Source organism: Lissotriton helveticus, chromosome 7 (genome assembly GCF_964261635.1).
Source record: "Lissotriton helveticus chromosome 7, aLisHel1.1, whole genome shotgun sequence".
Taxonomy (NCBI): Eukaryota; Metazoa; Chordata; class Amphibia; order Caudata; family Salamandridae; genus Lissotriton; species Lissotriton helveticus.
This window is the reverse complement of record NC_136068.1, coordinates 1452022929-1452043415: the sequence shown is the minus strand read 5'-3', so window position 1 is coordinate 1452043415 and position 20487 is coordinate 1452022929. Positions and strand designations below refer to the sequence as shown.

The window sequence follows — 20487 nt, the reverse complement described above, 5'->3', positions numbered from 1 at the left end:
AGAATTTCACACCGTGATGTCTTAGAAGTCTCCTTCTCCACTGCACACAGGTCCCATTCCAGAATAGATTACAAAGTTGTCACCCAAATCATCACTTGAACTCATGACAAATGTGGAGATTGGCTCTATTCTCATATCTGACCTTGTCCCCATCATATTAGACATGGACTACCCTACTTCAGCACCCAACGCACGCTAAAGGGTAGAAGTAGCCCGAACACACTGTATTGAGGGAGCGAAGAGCCATGCTAGTGGAGGCGAAAATATTACGACCCCACAACTCCAGCCACCTAGACTCCCGGGAGGGAGGAAGCAACAGCGGAGGCAAAGAAGGAAAGGCAGTTTGCAGAACGGGTCCTCGAATGTCCGGATGAACAAACAAGCAAACAGGATTGTTCGGGGCAGGACAGTAGCGGTGCATGATAGAACGAGCCACTGGATCACCCGACGCCGGCCTAGCCCAGGTCCCCAGAAGGGCATCATAAAGGGTGACTTCGAAAGGCAGAAGCGGCTCTACATCCCCGAACCGTGGTGGAGAACCTCCAACAGGGGGTCAACAGGCAGGAGAACTGAAGGGGGCTGCATACGCAGAATTCAGACGGCCATGGAAACAACCCTCACAAAGGCCGCACCAGCCTTGGTAGCCCTCCGATGAGGGGACAGTAACTCATCTGTGTGTGAGGGCTGTAAGCTAAGCCGCCCACTCCGAGGGGATTGTCCAATGAAAGGAGGGGCACACCAATGTCCAAAGGGAGGAAGCCCCATGGACGAATGAGGGTCCTGAAGGGGCTCTTGAGGAGGCGGAGAGGCAAGGACGGATCCAGCGTTGACGGACATAGGGGTGACGCCGAACTCTCTCCGGAGGCGTCCGGAGAGGAGTCGATGATCCGGCGCCGGCCTCCCAGAGAGGAGTCGACGACCTGGTGTGGAGACGGCGCCTGGGCGTCCTCGGGCGGCGTAGACTGCCTCTTCCGGCGCAGACTCGGCCTCAACCACAACAGGCTCCGGTCCTAAGTAAGGAGCGGAGCCAGAGATGGGGAGGCAAGTCTACGGCGCTGGACCGGCACCGGCTCGGCCTCCGAAAAGGCAGCCGCCCGTTCAGAGGGCAGAGGGGGACTCTAAGACCAGCTGAGAGTATCAGCGACCACCTGCGACACCACAGGGAGCCCCACTGGACTATGCGACGCGTTAAGGGTGCTATGGGCCGAAAAGGGAGGCCCAGCTGGGCCACTCCCAGATGCTATACCTCCATCACCTGAGGCAAGGTGCTTAGTCTGAGCCGGGGCGAACCCACTGGCGAGTCCATCAGAGACCACGCACGCAGCGGGGGGTCCGAGGACGCCCCAGGGAGAATAGAGGACCTAAGTGAGGCCTGCAGGGCCGCAGCATAGGCCACCATCTGGGTCTAAGTCGCCCCCCATGCCAGGAAATGGCGGATAGGGGAGGGCAGACCCTCGGGGCGCACGTTCGAAGAAGTCCAGTAACTAGTGCCCCCCACAGCAGGAGGAAGGGAGGTCGATGACCTCGGCGACAAGTGCCAGGACTTACCAGGGACAGACAAGCAAAGCACGGTGACCACTGCCGCAAACTGAACCCTCTGCTACTGGGATCTACCGCCGAAGAGTCGGCCAGGGGCTATGACGACTCCGACCAGGACAGACGAGCCGAAAGTAGCTTCATCCGGCGCTCCCACCAGGACTTCGGCTTGAGTTGTTGGCAGGCGTCGCAATCCGTCGAGTCGTGGTGCTCGCCCAGGCACCACATGCAAATAATGTGTGGGTCCGTCGCAGACATTTGCGCAAACAGGAGGTACACGTCTTAAAGCCCGAAGGCATTGCACACTGTTTCAGACGCAAAAGCGTGAAAAGTGCCTGAAAACAGGCCAGAGGAACCGCTTACTCCGGATCCGCGTTGCAAGTGGAAAAGAAGGAAACTGAAGTCGGTGCATCAGGAGGGACTTATATGACCTCGCTAACGTCACATCCATGGACGACATAAGGGTGGGGTCGTGTGGCGCCGTCCCCCGGCGCGCAGATGTGCTGCTGCAAAAATGTTCTGAATCCAGTGCGACGCCTGGGGATAAATCTAGGTTAAGGAATCTGCGGCTAGATGTCTATCGGATACCTTTTTAGAAAAACTTTGCGGTTCTCCACAGTATATGGCATTCCAATTTAAGCATACAGATATTACGTTTTCTGCATATGCGGATGATATTTTACTTAACTTATTCAGCCCTACCACCTCTTTGCCTGCATTTTTCTCTTTACTTAAAGAGTATTCTCTAGTTATAAACTTAATATGGACAAATCTGAGGTTATGCCATTAAACAAACATCGCTTTCCTCGTATATTTCAGGGTTCAAATGGAACTCCAAAAGTATTAAATGCTTATGCATCCTCTACATTTTTAGTATCAAAGAAACCATTAAAATCAACCTTGTAGATATACTTAAAAAACTTTTGGCATTTATTGATAGTTGGTCCCCACTTTGTCTTTGTGGGGTAGACTAGCTACAATTAAAATGATGCTGCTTCCAATCATCAGTTTTCATTTCTCCATGCTCCCAGTCACTCTCCCACTTTCTTTCTTTAAAACTAGTAACCACTCCTTGATCAAATTCTTATGGAATAATCACAAGACTAGGATTTCACTTATTTGACTTCAGCAGTTAATTTTCCTAAACTTAGACGTTACCATTCTGCATTTACCCTTAAACAAGTTTGGACCTTTCTATCGGACTCCCGAAATACACCATTAACAGCCTGGAGCTCATTAGAACAACCTCAATATGCACCATTCTCGTTTAATGCAGCAACTCGCTTGTCTCAACCCCCTAGACGCATTTTATCTCCTATCTTCACACATTTCACTGCAGTTGCTACTTAAGTTCATTTTTCTCACTCAGATAATTTTGCTCACACTCCTGTTTGGTATAACAAACACCTGAAGATTATTGGAAGGAATGGCTTGATAAAGGCATAATTACATTTTAGCACTAGGTGACGGCTGGGTATCCTGTGAATTTCTCGGAGACCCAAAAGAAGTATGACATCATCATTTTACATGCTCCTCACTACTCTCACCTCATTTCATCTATAGCCCAACTCCTGGCACAAAACTCTTCCTTTGACTCAGACACAATCAATCAAAGAACTTGTAAGGTGAGCAGGTCTTGGGTCTGCCGCAGATGGGTGGGGAGGGTGTTCCAGGTCTTGGCGGCGAGGAAGGAGAAGGATCTGCTGCCGGAGGTTGTTTGTTGGATGTGCGGGACGGCGGCAAGGGAGAGGCTGGTGGAGCGGAGCTGGCGGGCAGGGGTGTAGAAGTAGAGTCTGTTGTTCAGGTAGGCTAGTTCGGTGTTGAGGAGTGCTTTGTGTGTGTGGGTGAGGAGCTTGAAGGTGATCCTCTTGTTGAAGGGGAGCCATTGCAGGTCTCTCAGGTGGGAGGTGGTGTGGTTGCGGCGGGGATGTTGAGGATCAGCCGGGTGGAGGCGTTTTGGATGCGTTGTAGTCGTCGCAGGTGCTTGGCCGGGATTCCTGCGTAGAGTGCGTTGCCGTAGTCCAGCCTGCTGCTGACGAGGGCTTGGGTCACTGTTATCCTGGTTTCGGTTGGGATCCACTTGTAGATCCTGCGAAGCATGCAGAGGGTGTTGTAGCAGGAGGAGATGGCGTTGACCTGTTTTGACATGGAGAGGGAGGAGTCGAGGATGAATCCTAGGTTGCGTGCATGGTCCGTGGGTGTTGGAGCTGTTCCCAATGTGGACAGCCACCAGGAGTCGTCCCACGCAGAGGGGGTGGGGCAGAGGATGAGGACTTCCGTCTTGTCTGAGTTCAGCTTCAGGAGGCTGTTTCTCATCCACTCTGCGATGGCCTTCATTCCCTCGTGGAGGTTGGTTTTGGTGGTGTGTGGGTCTTTGGTGAGGGAGAGGATGAGCTGGGTGTCATCGGCGTATGAGATGATGTTCAGGTTGTGCTGGCGGGCCACTTGTGCGAGGGGGGCCATGTAGACCTTGAACAGGGTCGGGCTGAGGGATGAGCCCGGGGTACGCCGCAGATTAGGTCAGTGGCTTTGGAGCGGAAGGGTGGGAGGCGGACTCGCTGGGTTCTGCTGGAGAGGAAGGACGTGGTCCAGTCCAGGGCCTTCTTCTGGACTCCGGCTTCTTGGAGGCGTGTTCTTAGTGTGCGGTGGCTGACCGTGTCGAAGGCGGCTGACAGGTCCAGGAGAATGAGGGCAGAGGTATCGTCGTTGTCTAGTTGGCGCCTGATGTCATCTGTGGCGGCGATGATGTCTAGGTGCTGTGGTTTCGTCTGAATCCAGACTGGGATCAGTCTAGGATGTTGTTGTCCTCTAGGTGGCGGGTCAGCTGTATGTTGGCGATTTTCTCAATGACCTTCGCCGGGAAGGGGAGCAGGGAGATGGGCCGGAAGTTCTTGAGGTCTTTGGGGTCCACCTTGGGCTTCTTGAGGAGGGTGTTGATTCCGGCGTGCTTCCAGCTATCTGGGAATGTCACTGAGTCTAAGTAAATGTTGACCTTCCGTAGTTGGGGCACGATGGTTGAGTCTGCTTTGTTGAATATGTGGTGTGGTCAGGGGTCTGACGGTGATCCTAAGTGGATGGAGTTCATGATCTTGCGTGCCTCGTCGTCGTTGACGCAGGACCAGGAGGTCAGCTCGTTGCTGCAGGTGGTGTTCGGGGTGGGGTCTGCCGTAGTTGGGGTGGTAGAGGTGTTGAAGCTGTTGTGGATGTCAGCGATCTTGCAATGGAAGAAGGTGGCCAGTGAGTCGCACAGGTCTTGCGAGGAAAGGATGTCATTGCTGTTGGCGCTGGGGTTAGAGAGTTCCTTCACAATGTTGAAAAGCTATTTACTGTTGTGTGCGTGGTTGTCCAGGCGGGCTTTAAAGGAGGATCTCTTGGCTGTTCTGATGAGGTGGTGATGTCTGCGGATGGCGTCCTATGTGGGCTACGTGGCTGTCTGGTATGTGGTTGTGGAGCCATTTCTTCTCCAACTTCCGGCATGTACGTTTGGAGGTCTGGAGTTCTTCGGTGAACCAGCTGGCTTTCTTGCTGGAGTGGTTGATGGAGGGTTTCTTGGACGGGGCAAGGGTGTTGGCGCAGTCGTCGATCCACTGTCTGAAGTTCCGGGCAGCGGCGTCTGTGTCTGTGGGGTCGGTGGGTGGGTTCTGGGCGAGGGTGGAGGTCAGACGTCTTCGGTGACTTTGCTCCAGCAGCGGCGAGGGAGCTTTTGGGTGTGGTGGTTGGTTTCTTGAAGGTGAAGTGGATGCAGCGGTGGTCGGTCCAGTGGAGTTCGGTGGTGTGGTTGAAGGCGATGTGCGTGCTTGTGGAGAAGACGGGGTCGAGCGTGTGGCCGGCGGTGGGTTCAGTGACGAATTGTCGGAGGCCGAGGTTCTTGATAAGGGTGGCGGAGTTGGTGTCGTTGTTGTTCTCGAGGTGGAAGTTCAGGTCCCCGTGAAGGATGTAGTCCGTGGAGGCGAATGCGTGGGTGCTGGCGAGGTCGGCGATTGAGTCGCTGAATAGGGCACGGGGTCCGGGACGTCTTTAGACGAGTGTTCCTCTGTGGGTGGTGTTCGGGTCGGTGTGAATCCGGAAGTGAAGGTGTTCGGTGGAGTTGAGGGAGTCGTCTGTGAGGGTGGACTTGTGGACGATGGCTATTCCTCCTCCAATTCCGTTGGTGCGGTCTCTGCGGGAGATCTTGTAGCCATCTGGGATGGCTATGGCGATGTCAGGTGCCGAGGAGTCGTTCCACCAGGTTTCGGTTAGGAAGGCGACGTCTGGGGCGGAGGAATCGAGCATGTCCCAGAGTTCGACGGCGTGTTTGCGTGCGGAGCGGGTGTTGAGGAGTATGCAGCAGAGGTGGTTGGGTTCGGTCTTTGGAGGTTTGGTGGGTCTGTCGCATGTAAAGTTGCAGGTGTGGCAGGAGAAGAGTCCGTGGGTGCGTTTTGAGGCGGCCTGGAAGCAATGGTCGTCTCGGCCAGTGTTGAGCGCGTGGATGGTGTTGGCGTCGTATCGGAGTCTGGTGTCGTGTCGTGCGCGGGATCCAGGGGTCTGGCGCTGGGCGCAGACGGGCTTGCCTTTGCCGCGGCTGCGCAGCGGCCGCCATTTAAGACGGGGAGGGAGGGAGGAGCAGCTGGGAGGCGGCGGGAAAGAGCGGGTACAAAATAAGAGGGGGGGGTGGGGCGGGAGACTAGTTGGTCAGAAAAGGCAAAACGGTACAGAAAATACAGAGCACAAAAAAAAAATCAGAGGAGACAAAAAACACAGGGGCAGTACAAATGCAGATGGTCAAAGCGGTGAGCAGCGGCAGAGAGGACACAGCAGGCGCGAACTCGCGCTCAAGCAGGAGCGGACAGGTAGCCAGTGGAGCTGTTCGGCAGCAGGCTGGTGACCTGGCCTGCAAGAAGTCTTTCACTAGATTTCTCTATTAAGTTTAAGGCCTCCACTATTTATAAGATACTAACTTACTCTATTGATCCCGGAATTAAATCTAGTATAGAATTTCTATAGGAAAAAGACCTGGCACAAGAATTCTCGTGTAAGATTTGGGGCTCCATCTGGATAAAAATGTATACCTCCTCACGATCAGCAAGTACAACGCAGACTCAATATCATTTTTACACTAGGCTTTTCCTTACCTCTACAGATCTCCAAAAGTTTAAGTTGGTGGAAGTTGCGAAATGCTGGTCTTATCCTCATGAAAAGAGCGATTTACTTCATGTGTTTTTTCTCTGCCCTCTTGTTAAGAGCTTTTGGTTACTCATTTGGGATAATTTGAACGACATTTTATCTACCAACATTACTTTTGATATTGTGCACATTTTTTCTGGCTGGTTCCTCTCCTATATGGAGTGCCCAGGGGGACGTGGGTAAATTTGTTGACTTGTTTATAGCTATTACTTTTCTGATCATTCCCACCAATTGGAAGAACACTACAAAAATATTGTATCAAGCTTGGTGGAACCTGTTATGCCATTATCACAGACTAGATCATGCTCATGCCACCTATTAACCCCTATTGATTAATAAAAAAGATTTACTTTGGTCATCACTCACAACATTCCTTTCCATGTTGGCTGTTTGATCGATTTTTCATGTACATTGTCACAATCCTTCTTAATGATATTTTGTTCAGTTAGCTTTTAAGGCCATCTTTGCATTAATGTTTTAACTGCTTCTTATTTTTCCCCCTTTTCCTCCCCCCGTCTTTACCTTGATTTTAAAACGCTAAATTGCATTTGCCTATGTACAGATTTAAATTGTTCAAATTGGTTTGTTCACACTCCTTTTTCTTCTATATTTCAATTTTGGTAATGGAATAGTTTGGACTTTGTTATTACTATACTGTTGTTTTACTTTGAATATCATTTCAATAAAGCATTCTATACATAAGAAGCAAGCTGCTGCATTTCAGGCATTTACTATGCAGCTGTGAGCCATCAGCACAGAACATCAGGATATCTGAAGTAGCAAATAGATATCCAAATAAGAAAGCAATGTGCTTTGAGGAGAACAGGTGTGAGATATCGGAGAAAGGAGGTGAAGAGGGGCGGGACTGGGAGGTGAGGCTGAGACAGAGGTGTGGGAAGTCACTTGGAAGATTATGGGATAAGCACACAAAAAACTAGACTCAAATGACCTGTGCAGGACCTATAGTTGACAAATGGAAGTCTAGTCTGGTACCCATTCAGTTCAGCACCTTTTATTTATCAATATAATTGTCTAACCCAATCTGGAAAGTTCAAGGCAGCTAAAAATGCTATCGCTGCTGAACGAAGGAACTGTATTCCCCAGTTTGAGAGCAGCTGAAACTAATCATACAATATCAGGTTCTTAAATTTCCCTCAATGGCTGAACATAGGGAAAATACTCACCAAGGAAGTAGACTGCCTTTGTAAGGGCCGACAGAGTTCATTGCATATCAGTTCCAGTAAAAGGCGCTCACATTTCTGTAGGGGGAGAAAGGGTAGGCCAAGCATTAATTCAGGTATTCAGCAAGAGTTTCATATGAACTAGTTAAGCACACACTGAATATCAAACCACACAGTTACGGAAGGTGTGTCGTTGAGATAAGCATTAACTGTTACATCACAGTTGTCGTGAAATATTGCAAGGTCACAGGTGTCCAAGGTCATAAATCGCATCCCTAATCTTACCCATTTAATACACGTAAAGCTACAATCACCAACTGTTCATTTAGAGTGTAGAAAAGGAAATTTTAACTTAACCTGTTGCAACTTGTCGTGCTGTATATTCACATGCTGTGCACATTTCTGCAACTGGTGTTGGCTCCTCGTTAATCCAACTTTTTTTTCGATGTAGACGTGCTTTCAGTACTGAGGGACACGAGTGGGATGACTAACTCGCTCACTTCCATTTTTTCTCAGATAAACCTTAACTCACAGTGTAACAAACTACACCCAGATTGTGCACTCCCATCCACACTCTAAGAGTAAATGATATTACAGATGTGGAGTACTAGTGGTCTGAACATAGAAAGGTATTGCAGGGACTGATTAAGAGTAGACATCATTAGGCAATCATGGCATGTGCTGCATCTGGTGAGCTGGAAGGGTGCAAGTAAAAAACAAGTTACTTAGCTGCACACTGTGATTCTCCAGTATTGAGATTTTTTGTAGATTCACATGCTTGAATCTTCCCCATCGTCATGGTGGAAGTCACACGGTAACAGTACAATAGCAGTATTAAAACTTAACATTCAAATGCCGAAAAGAATTCACTAGCTTAAGCAACCTATTCACATTGTTCTAAAACATCCACACTCTAGCCAAGTAGAGCGTAGACCATAGAATCTCCTTCCCCTGCAGGGCCACCTTAGCTCAGATTTCGAGCAAGAGTGCCACAATGCAATGAAAGAGGTATGGAAGGTGAACCTGACAAGGGAAGGGTCGCATGCGAATCTATAAAAGGTATCAATACTGGAGAACCACAGTGTAGAGTTAAGTAACTTGTTTTTTTCCTCCAGTATTGTATCTTTTATTGATTCACATGCATGAATAGGACTAGTAAGCAGTACCAGAGAGTCTGAGGCAGAAACGAATAGTTTCTTACCTGTCAGTGTAGTTTTGCAGCTTGAAGATCTTTCTGGATTCACTATGCTGTGCATTATTCTGCGGTCTAGTGGTTGGGTCCGGATCCGTAGTCTTTTCTCTTTTTTTTCGTAGCCCGGGTGGGCGTCGATGTCTGACCTTTTGGTCCTTCCTGTGGCGTCAGCACGCTTCCTGCGGAAGCTCCCACCCTTGGGCGCGATCTTCGGGTTCTTTTTTTCTTCTTTTGTGTTGTGTTCGTGAATCCTTTTGAGATGTTTTCAAGTTCTTCCTTGAAAGCAAATACATTTCCACTTTGTTTCTTAAGATGTCTGTTTGTATATTGTCCTTGTATGTCCACCTTCCTCTCCTGCCTCATCTTTCTGGCGGAGGTGGGTGGGTTCGCTAGTGAATCCAGAAAGATATTCAAGCTGCAAAACTACAGCGACAGGTAAGAAACTATTCGTTTTGCAGTGTGAATCTTTCTGGATTCACTATGCTGTGCATAGACTTTGCAGGGTTTGTTATGTTTGTGGCGGCTGGGTGGAAGATGAGCGTTGGTTGTTGAATAGATGTTGAAGCACTTTCTGTCCTACTTGTGCTTCCTTGTTCTTTTGTATATCCAGGCAGTAGTGCTTAGTGAACGCGTGCCGAGAAGCCCATGTTGCCGCCAGGCATATGTCTTGAGTGGGTGTGTTAACAAGGAAGGCTATTGTTGCTCCCTTTTTCCTGGTAGAGTGGGTGTGTGCCCCTCTGTTAGTTCTTGACCTGCCTGCTTGTGGCAGAATTGTATCGTTTGTGGGATCCATCATGCGATGGGGCCCTTTGTTACTGGTCTACCCAGGAAACTGCTTGCGAAGGACACAAAGAACTGCTTTGTTTTCCTGTGCTCTTTAGTTCTTTTCATGTAATGCATTACTGCCCTTCTAGTGTCCAGAGTGTGCAGTGCCCACTCTGCGCTTGTGGAAGCTTGGTATTTGTATTGTGTGGTTCAAGTGAAACCTTGACACCACCTTTGGCATAAAGTGTGGGTCCGTCCTCATCACTACCCTGTCATTGTGTATTTGGATGTAAGGTTCTTGTAGCGTTAGTGCTTGCAGTTCACTTACCCTGCGTAGCAAGGTGATTGCCACTAGAAAGGCTGTCTTCATTGTGAGCATTTGCAGTGAGGCCTTATGGATGGGTTCGAAGGGCTCCTTCATAAGCTCTGTTAGGACTAAATTAAGGTTCCATGACGGTGGCGGGATCCTTTTGGGTGGTGCTATCCTTTTAGCCCCTTCCAGGAACCTTTTTACTACTTGTGATGTAAAGAAGCTCTTTCCTGTCTCTCCTCTTGTGTAGGCTACTATCGCTGCTAGGTGTTCTCTCAGCGAGGTGGAACTTAGGTTTGATTTTAGCAGTTGTGTTAAATATTTTAGCACCCTTGGTTTCTTTGTCATCTTGTGCAGTTTTTTTCTTGATACACCATTGTGTGAATCTTTTCCATTTTGCCACATAGCACTTCCGTGTGGTAGGTCTCCTTGCCTGGCGTATCACCCGCAGTGTGCTCTCCGGCAGTTTCAGGTGTGCAAACTATGTCTTCAGGAGCCATGCCGTTAGGCAGAGGCTCTCTGGCTCTGAGTGGAGAACCTCTCCATTTTGCATCGAGAGTAAGTCCTTTCTTTTCCTGAATTTGTGAGGTGGTCCCTGCTCCATCTCCACTATTTGTGAGAACCATGACTGCCTGGCCCACTGTGGTGCCAGCAGAATCAGCGTCATGTTGCTGGTTCTGCATTTTCTGAGTACCCTGTGAATCAGTGGTATCGGGGGGGAAAAAAGCAGGCAAACGTTTTTGCCAGCTTATCCATAGGTCATTCCCCTGGGATTGTTCCCCTTGGTTGCGAAGTATCAGCATTTTGCATTCTGGTGTGTTGCAAATAGGTCTATTGTTGGAGTCTCCCACTTCTTGAATAGCCTTTGTGTTTCTTGTGCATTGAGCTTCCACTCGTGGGATGCTGATCTCTGTCTGCTGAGCCAGTCTGCCTCAACGTTGTCCTTCTCTGGTAGGTGTATAGCTAGGATATCTTTTTTGAGTGGGATGGCCCATCTCCATATGTCCTGCGCTAGGTTGGATCGTGCGACTGATTGTGTTCCTCCCTGTTTGTTGATGTAGAACATCGTTGTGGAGTTGTCAGTCTGTATCAACACTCTCTGCCCGTACAGTTGTTTCTGGAGGGCTTTTAGGGCGAGGAACACAGTCTTTAGTTCCAGGTAGTTGATGTGCTTGATCGCATCTGTTGGAGTCCACAGGCCCGCACCGTAAGTTGGTTCATGTGTGCTCTCCATCCCTTCTGAGATGCGTCTGTGGTGATGGTCACTGTTGGGTTTCGTGTTAAAGGCTTCGCCTTCGTTATGTTCTCCTTGTTCCACCACGCTATCTCCTCTTGCACTGCGTGCGTTAGAACTACTAGATCTTCCCAACTCCCTGTCGCTTGTGACCATTGTTGTTGCAGCCATTCGGAATGGTCTCATGTGTAGCCGTATATTGGGGACTAGGTGTAAGCAAGACGCCATCATCCCCATGATCTTGCTCGCTGTCCTCACCGTCAGAGCTCGCCCCTTCTGGTACTGACGAGTCTCCTTCAGCAGGGCAAGTATTCTCTTGTCGCTGGGGAACACTTTGCTCTGTATGGTGTTGATCTGTGCACCTAAGATCTTCACTTTTTCTGGTTCCATTGAGGATTTCCCCCAGTGTATTGAAAATCCCAGTTCTGTTAGTGTCTTTGTGACCTGCTGTGCATGTTCTTTGCATTATTTGTAGTAACTTCCTTTTATTAGCCAGTCGTCGAGGTAGGGGTATACATGGATCCATTCCCTCCTTAGGTGCGCTGCCACGGCTGCGAGGCACTTGGTGAAGATCCTTGCTGCGGATTTTAGTCCGAAGGCCAGGGCGGTGAACTGGTAGTGTGTCGATGGCAAATCTCAGTAGATGTTTGTGCTGTCTGTTCATGGGAAAGTGTAGGTAGGCGTCTTTTAGGTCTATGGTGGACATAAAGTCTCCGTCACTTATCTGAGGAATGACTTCTTGTAGCGTTCCTGATGACTATGTTGTAGATACCAATGTCATCTGGCGGCGAAGGCCTCGAAGGATACGTCTGCATGGCTTCTTACGGGTTTTCGGCGTCGAGGTCCGGCCAATCCAGGTCCTGCGCCACTGAGGATGCCGAGCCCAAACTTGTGTGCTGGTCTTCCTTGCTTTTCTCGTCAGTCAAAAGAATCTGAAGATGGCGCACAAGGATGGGAGCTTCCGCAGGAAGCGTGCCGACGTCACAGGAAGGACACCAAAAGGTGGGACGCAGACGCCCACCTGCGCTACGAAAAAAAAAAAGAAAAAAAAAGGACTACGATTCCCGACCCAACCTCTAGATCGCGGAATAATGCACAGCATAGTGAATCCAGAAAGATTCACGCTGCAAAACTAACCACTTAAGGTAATTAAAAAGAGCATCTAACATGAACACACAATCATGCATATAAAATCTAAAATGGAAAAATATACGAGAACATATAAAATACTATCATAACAACAGTACACATATTGTAGAGAAGAAACTTAAATTATCATACCTTATGCAAATAAACGTCGCAAAGTAGCTTAACCAACTGCCACATCCACCTTCTGCCAAGCAGTAATGCTTTGTGAAGGTATGGACGTTCGATCATGTCGCTGCCCTGCAGAGATCAGAAACGTACACTCCAGCGAACAGGGCGGAGGAAGCGGCCACCTTACGCGTTGAGTGCGCTGTGGATTTGGCAACCAGAGGGTGGCCATCCCCCTCATGACAAAAGCAAATAGCCGATGATACCCAGCAATCGATAGATGCCCGTGTCAAAGCCTGACCCTTCCAAGGGACAGAGAAGGCAACAAGTAAATGAGTAGATTTTCTGAGAGGTCGAGTTCTTAGCAAGTAGAATTTTAGACATTTTTTAATGTCCAGAGAATGGAGTGCCCTCTCAGCTAGGTAAGAAGGAACTGCAAAGAAGGAGGGCAAAGCCACTGGCTCCTTTAGATGAAATGCAGAAGACACCTTGGGAATAAAAGATGGGTTTGTCCGGAGTATTACTTTGTCTGGAAAGAATTGCAGGAAAGCCACCTTCCAAGAGAGGTACTTTAAGTCGCACTTGTGAATAGGTTCAGACAGTGATTTCATAAGTTGCGAAAATATTTAATTGCCACAGCACTGGAGAGGAGGTCTTACTAGAGGATAGACCCTGAAAAGTCCTCTCATGAACTCTTATCAGCCTATTTGACCACAGGGACAAACAACCAGAACGTCGCCTGTACCTGGAGATTGCTGTTAAGTGCACTTTGATAGATGCATGCGTCAGGCCAGCCTTGGCAAGAGAAGAGGCAAGGCAAAACGTCCTCAGGTGGCGAAGATAAAGGATTAAAAGAGTTTGTGGTACACCATATTCAGAATCTTTTCCACTTGGCCGAGTAACATTTGATCATGGAAGGAGCTCAAGCATTCTGCAGTACTGTCTGACATTTTTCAGAAAATGCTAGTTGTCCGAACTCTGTGTGATGAGGAGCCAAGCCGACATGTTGAGTGTGCAGACCTGAGGATGAACTACTTGACCCTGACTCAAGAGATTTTCTTTTGGTTGGAAGAGAATTGGAGAAAACCTTGATAGGCGAAACAGCTCTGTGAACCGGTACGGTTGCGCCCTCGCCAGGGCAATCAGGATGACATGGCAAGGTTCCCGTTTGATCTTTTGCAGAACCTTCGAAATGAGAGGAAACTGAGGGAATGCGTAGGCGAGCGCTCCCTCCCAAGAGAAGTGGAAGGCATTTCCCAGAGAGCCTAGCTGAGGGAACCTGCCGGCGAAGAATCTGCTTTTTTTGTTGAGTGATGTAGCAAACAGATCTAGGGTTGGAAATCCCCAGCAGCGAAAAACTCTTAGCAACTGTTTGTTATTTAGTTCCCACTCGCGACACTGCCTTGTGTCCCTGCTGAGGTAATCGGCCCAATTTTTCTGGACTCCTGGCACATGCTGAACCTGTATCGATATTTTGTGGGCTATTAACCATTCCCAGATTTGCTGAGCCAAGATTTAGAGAGCCTGAATCCTTGTCCCACCTTGCTTCAGCAGACAGAACATGGTGGTGGTGTTGTCCGTACGAATCATAATCGATGACCTGATTTTTGACAGAAATGCTTGGAGTCCTAGAAAGACAGCCTTGAGTTCCAAGAGATTTATGTGACACTGGTTCTTGAGCCACGCATCTTCCGTGGACGTGCAATTCTTGCAGGTGGGCCCCTCCATCTGTCCATGGAAGCATTTGATGTCATGACCAACTTTGGTTTTGTCGTGAGGAAAGAGGTCTTTGGAAAGATGGTCTCTGACCATCCACCAGGACATTGCGGAGACCATCCTCGGAGTGACTGATATGACTTCCTCGAATGAGCCACGAGATTTCCTCCATTGAGTGTTGAGTTCCTCTTGACGAGGCCTCATCCTTAGGCGACAGTTCGGAATCAGCAGGATAAAGGATGACATCATCCCTAGCATCTATTTGTATGTCCTTACTGAAATGAACTTTTTTGCGGACAGACACTTCACTGTCCTGTGCAGTCGTAAGATTTTCTTTTGTGGGAAATGATTTCAAGAGTATAGTGTCCAGAGTTGCTCATAAAATACTATTGACCTTGAGGGAGCCAGGGAGGACTTCTCCCCGTTGATTCTGAGCCCCAAGGAGCGAAAGAGTGAACACAGGCGTCAGTCTATCTTCTGGCGGCTTGAAGGCCTTGACCTACCAGTCGTCCAGATAAGGGAATACCTGGTGACCAGCTAGCCGTAGAAAGACCGCCACCGGAGCCAAGCACTTGGTGAAGACTCTTGGGGCTGACTTCAGCCCAAATGGTAGTACTACCAGAAGTGTGGAGAAGTGTGGCTCACTGGTTAGAGGAGGCAGACCTGGAAGCAGAGGTCAGCCCGGGACCAGGGTTCAATTCCCGGCTCGGCGGGGTCTTGAGTCCTAAAATGTCCATGGACTCGACAATTCTCGCTCCGGTGCCTACTCGATTCACGGGTTCACACTCTGCGACTCTGGGCAATAGCTTGCTTAATTTCCACAACGGCCCCTCGCGGCGGGATGCCTGGCTTTCACCTTGCGGATACCCTGCCGGGGTTATCTCACAGGGGAATACCAGGACGGGTTCCCTAAGCAAGAGCTTAGAAACCGCTTGGTGATTTGCGCTATATAAATTCCTGTACATTTACATTTACTATGAATTGATAATGGCACCCAGCTACCTTGAACCACAAAAAACAACTTTTGGGTGAATGAGAACTTGAAAATATGCGTCCAGAAGATCCAGCAAAAACATATAGTCCCCTGTATCCATAAGAATCAGAATTTCCTGGAGCTATAACATTCTGAAGGGTTGGGATTTGATGAACTTGTTCAATGACCTTGAATCAATTATCTGCCTCCATTTTCCCATCTTTTTCTTTATCAAGAAGTAGTGGGAATAGAACCCCAGATTGTGTTGATCGGGTAGTACTTCTTTGTTTGCCTGCTTGGTTAAGAGCAACCGATCTTCTTGAGAATTCAGGGATGACAATGGGAAGTCCTTCGTGGAGGCTCATTTGTTGGCTGTTTAACAAATTCCAGGGTGTGCCCGTGGCGAACTACGTCTAACACCAATTTGTTGGAAGATATGAGCTTCCATTGATTGAAGAATTTGGAGCAAACAAGCCTGAATTAAAGTGGGACTACGGTAGCAGGGGCCTGTGGATCCTCATAGTCTTTTGATAGAGTTGTGAGCCCTACATCCTGATGGTGGGCGTCGCCTTGCTGATGGTCTAGAATAGGCAAGTGCTGAGGTGTGCCGAAAGGGCTGAGAAGAGCACTGGGCACGAAATCCCTGTTGATAATACGTCTGGAAACGCTGTTGAAGCTGGGGGCGAGAGATATTGACCTCTGCCCCGAAAGGAAGGAAATCTTTTTTGTTGTAGGTTAGCTAAAGATTTTCGCTGCCAAATGGCATATCCAAACTTTTTGCCTGAAACTCCATTCGAAACTGCGTTGCCTTTAGCCACCCTTGCTGTCTCAATACCACTGCTCACGCCATCTGTCTGATGTGGCTATGGACGTTCCGTCGACAGCCTTCAATCATTTCGGAAGAGGCTTTTTCTCCTCCCGACAGCACCTTCTGTGCCACTTTCTTTTTATCCTCAGGAAGGAATTCCAGCAAAGCTGAGATGTCGGACCACATCTGGCAATCATACCTTCGGAGAATAGCCAAGGCATTGGAGGCCCTAATGGCAGTGGCTGCCAAAGCGGAGAACCTTTAGCCGATGTTTTCCAATCAGCGCCCTTCCTTGTCAGGCGGAGCCGTACATGGAGAGGAAGCGTCTTCGACCTCCTTCAAGCTGCCTGCATAATAACGGAATCAGGCCGGGGGTGCCCAATTAGGCACGCGGGAGAGTCCTCACGCGCCTTGTACTTCTTGTTTAATTTCGGTACCACAGCCAGAATAGAAGCTGCCGTTTTCATCAGTTTCAGGCTTTCGTGCCATAAGAAGTCTACAACGGGAATGTATTGAGAGGAGCGTTGCATAGGAGGCTTAAAATCGTATAAAAAACACTCCGTCTGCTTGACAGGAGTGGGAAGGTCAAAGCGCCTAGAAGGGCGCTCTAGCAGATGGTGAAACCCACCAATATCTGCAGGCGGAGAGTCGGCTGGAGGCGGGGTAGGAGAAGGTGGACTGAGCCACTTAGTCGTCCCACTCATCATGGACATCCTGCTCCAACTGTAATTCCCCTTCTTCTAACTGCTGCTCGTCATCATCCAGACTTTGCACAAGAACTTGCACATGAGGCGCTAGAGTCTTGCTCTTCTGCAACGGAGGTAGTACCCGCAATACAGGAGTGGTGAACTCCTGAACGGGAGGTGGAGCATGATTTGCCTTGGGAAATCTCATATAATAGTCATTCAGCATTAGCAGAAGATCTGACACCAATGCCACCGGGATATTTATGGAGGGTTCTTGAGCTTGCACTTCCTGCTCTTCATAATTTGTGTTCTTAAAAGCGTCCAAGCGTTGAGAAGTAGGATGTCCCCTATCCGAGAAAGAATAGTCCCCCCCTCGCCCCCCTCTAAAACATAGATGAATCATTCATCATCTCGTCTTCCTCTGAGTCCTGCCACTGAAGTCGGAGTTGCGAAGGACTATAAGCAGGACCGAAAGGCCCATCATCTTCAGACTCTAGAAGACATTTCAGAGGTAGAGGAGAAACCATTGAATAATCCTGCATAAGGGAAGGTGTTGGTTTTAGAAGTAGACCAATTTTTCCCTCGATGGAGTCGTCGACGGGATCGCCAACAGTATCATCGACGGTACAAACTGCAGCGGTTGAATAGTGGTCGACGGTGAAGGAACTTGCTGAACCGTCGACAGTGAATCCCTCACCGAGGACGCCGATACCACCACTGCTGTCGGTGACACGGCCGTCGTTGTCTTGACCGTTGTCGTAGTAGGCGTCGCTGATGAAACAGTCAACGGAGCGCCTGCTGAAGCGGAGCTGGAGGTCATTGACTGTGCTTTCTTCGTCAACGTGCATTTTTTGTCAGCAGAAGAAAGAGGCGTCGACGGAGGTAGAGTACCCAGGACCTGTCATGACGGTGAGTAGGGACCGGGCTAGTCTTTTTCATTCTTTTCTTCACAACCCTCTCCGTACTTTGAGATCTGACATTTTTAGTGTCCTTAAGCAATGAAGAAGATCCTTCTTTTCTCTTCTTAGAGGAGGTATCGGGCTTCTCCTCAGCCACAGAGTCCTTTGCTGCTTTTTTCCTTTGCAACTAGAGAAGCAGCCTACCCTCATGGTCACCGATAGTTTTTGAAGAAAAAGTATGACAGTACTTGCATTCTCTGGGCTTGTGCTCTGGATATAGACACTCTACGTGGTTCTCAAAATAAAATCTGGACTTTCCACAAGCCTTACAGGGCATAAACAACCCTTTTTTAGACTGACATCATGAAGAAAAATAGGTACTCACACTCCTGGCTAGTACCCCAAAAGAAATATTAAGTGTAGAGATGAACAGATAGCTGGAGGTCAAAAGGGCAACAGTAGAAACACTGACTGAGCACAGCTCAAGGAGACTCCCTAACATACAACGTGAGGTAAGAAATCGGAGGTATGGTGGCCCTGCAGGGGGAAGGAGATTCTATGGTCTACGCTCTGATTCGCTGGAGTTTGGATATTTTATAACAATGGTAATAGGTTGCTAAAGCAAGTGAATTCTTATGGGCATTTGAATGTTAAGTTTTAATACTGCTATTTTACGGTTACCGTGGGACTCATACAAAGGGGAAGATTTAAGCATGTGAATCTATAAAAGATACAATACTGGAGAAATCTAAAGTCCTGAAAGATGCAAAAAGACTGCTACATGTGAGTAATGATTTCTGTTTGCAGCATGCGCTGCTGTAAGTTACATGCAGCGTATAGACTGAAACGCAGTATCCCAAACTACAGTCCTAGCTTCCGACGACATTTTCCGTGCAAGTCAAATATGTTTTAGGGCTAGCACACACTGTACATTTAGCTTTAATGTAAGAGTTGAATGTGTCAGACAATCCATACTGCATTACTTGTTTAAGAGCTTAAGTTGCCAAGACAGTTGTTCAAAGGTAAGAAAGATGTTCCACTTTCCAGACAGCTCAGCTGCAATCTAAATGATCAAAAATACTTTATTTCTGTTAAAAACCTCTAAAAGCTGTACATAAATAAAACATGCATTATCACGCAATTTCTTAATGTAGTATTAAGAAAATGCATTGTAGCAAGGGCGGGTCGTAAAAAAAAGAGAAACTCCACAAATAATTTACATCAGAGCATAGTACAGTGGCAAAAACAAATTAGTCCGCTAAGTCATCGGACAGTGCTTACAAATTGATTGAACCTGAACAATCAATCAATCAATGGCATTTATACATCACTCAGCTGCTTCAGAAGAAGTGCCTCGGTGCTCAAAGCGGAGACTGAGAACCAGACCAGACAATCAAATTTGGTCAAAGAGCTACATTTTGAGTTCTTTCCTTAAGCTGTGCTCAGACTGGGCCATGCGAAGTTTGATTGGAAGGGTGTTCCAAAGTTTTGCCATCAGTACTGAGAACGATCTACCACCCTTATGGACTTTCGCAAACCAGGGAATGCGTAGAAGTCAGAGGTGATTCCATATCTACGATCTCTCTGGTTAGTACCGACTGACATTTTTCTCAGGTATTAAGGGCCCTTGCCTTCAGGGGCTCTTAACGCAAAGGTCAGGGCCTTTAACTTAATCACTTTTTACTACAACCAGAGTGGCTCACCAGTCCCAGCGAGGTCCCCATGAGTCCAAGTCCACAGTGGTTTGACCCCTCCACGACTTCTGCAGCCTCTGCACAGAGACTCCCCAAGGTGAAATTCGACCACAAAAGACACCCCTGCATAAAGCCGCCCTGTGCCCTGGAGAAGAAGACCTGAGGTGCTCCTATGTCCCCGAGCCCTCCAAGTTACCTGCCCAGCTGTTGGTTCCTCCTGGAAGACTTCCTGGACTAAGCCTGCAACCAAAATCGAAAACCGGCAACTCACATTGAAAACAAAAGGGCGGATGCCAAAACAGCACCCTGCACCCAGCCGTCCGAGGTTGCAATTTGTGTGCTAAATTGAATCCCCCTTTGCCCTGAGTTTAAGTCCAGGAGCTTTGCTCCTACAACCTTGTGGCCTGCTCGTGAGCAGCCACTGACCGGAGGCCCCTTATCTCCCATTAGATAACATTGGGCCTCAGCACTGTACCTGACCGCCCTAGTGCCTATGAGGGTGCTTTGAGCGTGAATCCTTGACCATGGGTGAACCCTTGTTCTTACTCCCAGGAAACCAACTCCCAAACCTAAGTACTTACTGTTAAACTGATAACCTGATTTTCTCCCATAGGACTGCATTGACTGATTTCGTGTGAAAAGTGTGGAGTTGGATTGTATGAAACCTAGTGTCATATCTAGGCATATCATACTGAGTAGAAAAAGTAACTTAAAAAGTTATCTGCAAAGAAATTCTAACTGTTTTATGAACAAATGACTTACTTGTAACCAATTCAACTGCATTCAAACAGTATGTAACTGCAATATACTTGAGAGTATTATTACACTTACCTGTATCAGGCCTGTGAGAAGTTGGCCTGATATGCAGTGCTCACTATTCTAGTGATCACTATGTATCAGTCCAAACAACCCTTATTGATGATTGGTTGTAAGTCAACCTTATAGACCAGCTATCCTAGTAGCATGGATACGAGCAGTCTAAGGCTAAGACTCTAGAGGGCGTGTTAAGCCAGCTGTTTTACCATCACATTACCCCTTGAACACCAAGTGAAAGGACACCACACAAGTTATCAAAA

At 48.2% G+C, this 20487-nt stretch overlaps 1 protein-coding gene across 1 annotated transcript in view; it reads right to left on the bottom strand.

Moving 5' to 3' along the window:
• The window catches only part of TRIM28 (tripartite motif containing 28), a 678597-nt gene that overhangs the window by 83565 nt on the left and 574545 nt on the right, over nucleotides 1-20487 (bottom strand). The window contains exon 15 of the mRNA XM_078654815.1: nucleotides 7884-7958. Coding sequence (XP_078510941.1) covers nucleotides 7884-7958 — 75 coding nt within the window. The remainder of the gene's footprint in view (nucleotides 1-7883; nucleotides 7959-20487) is intronic.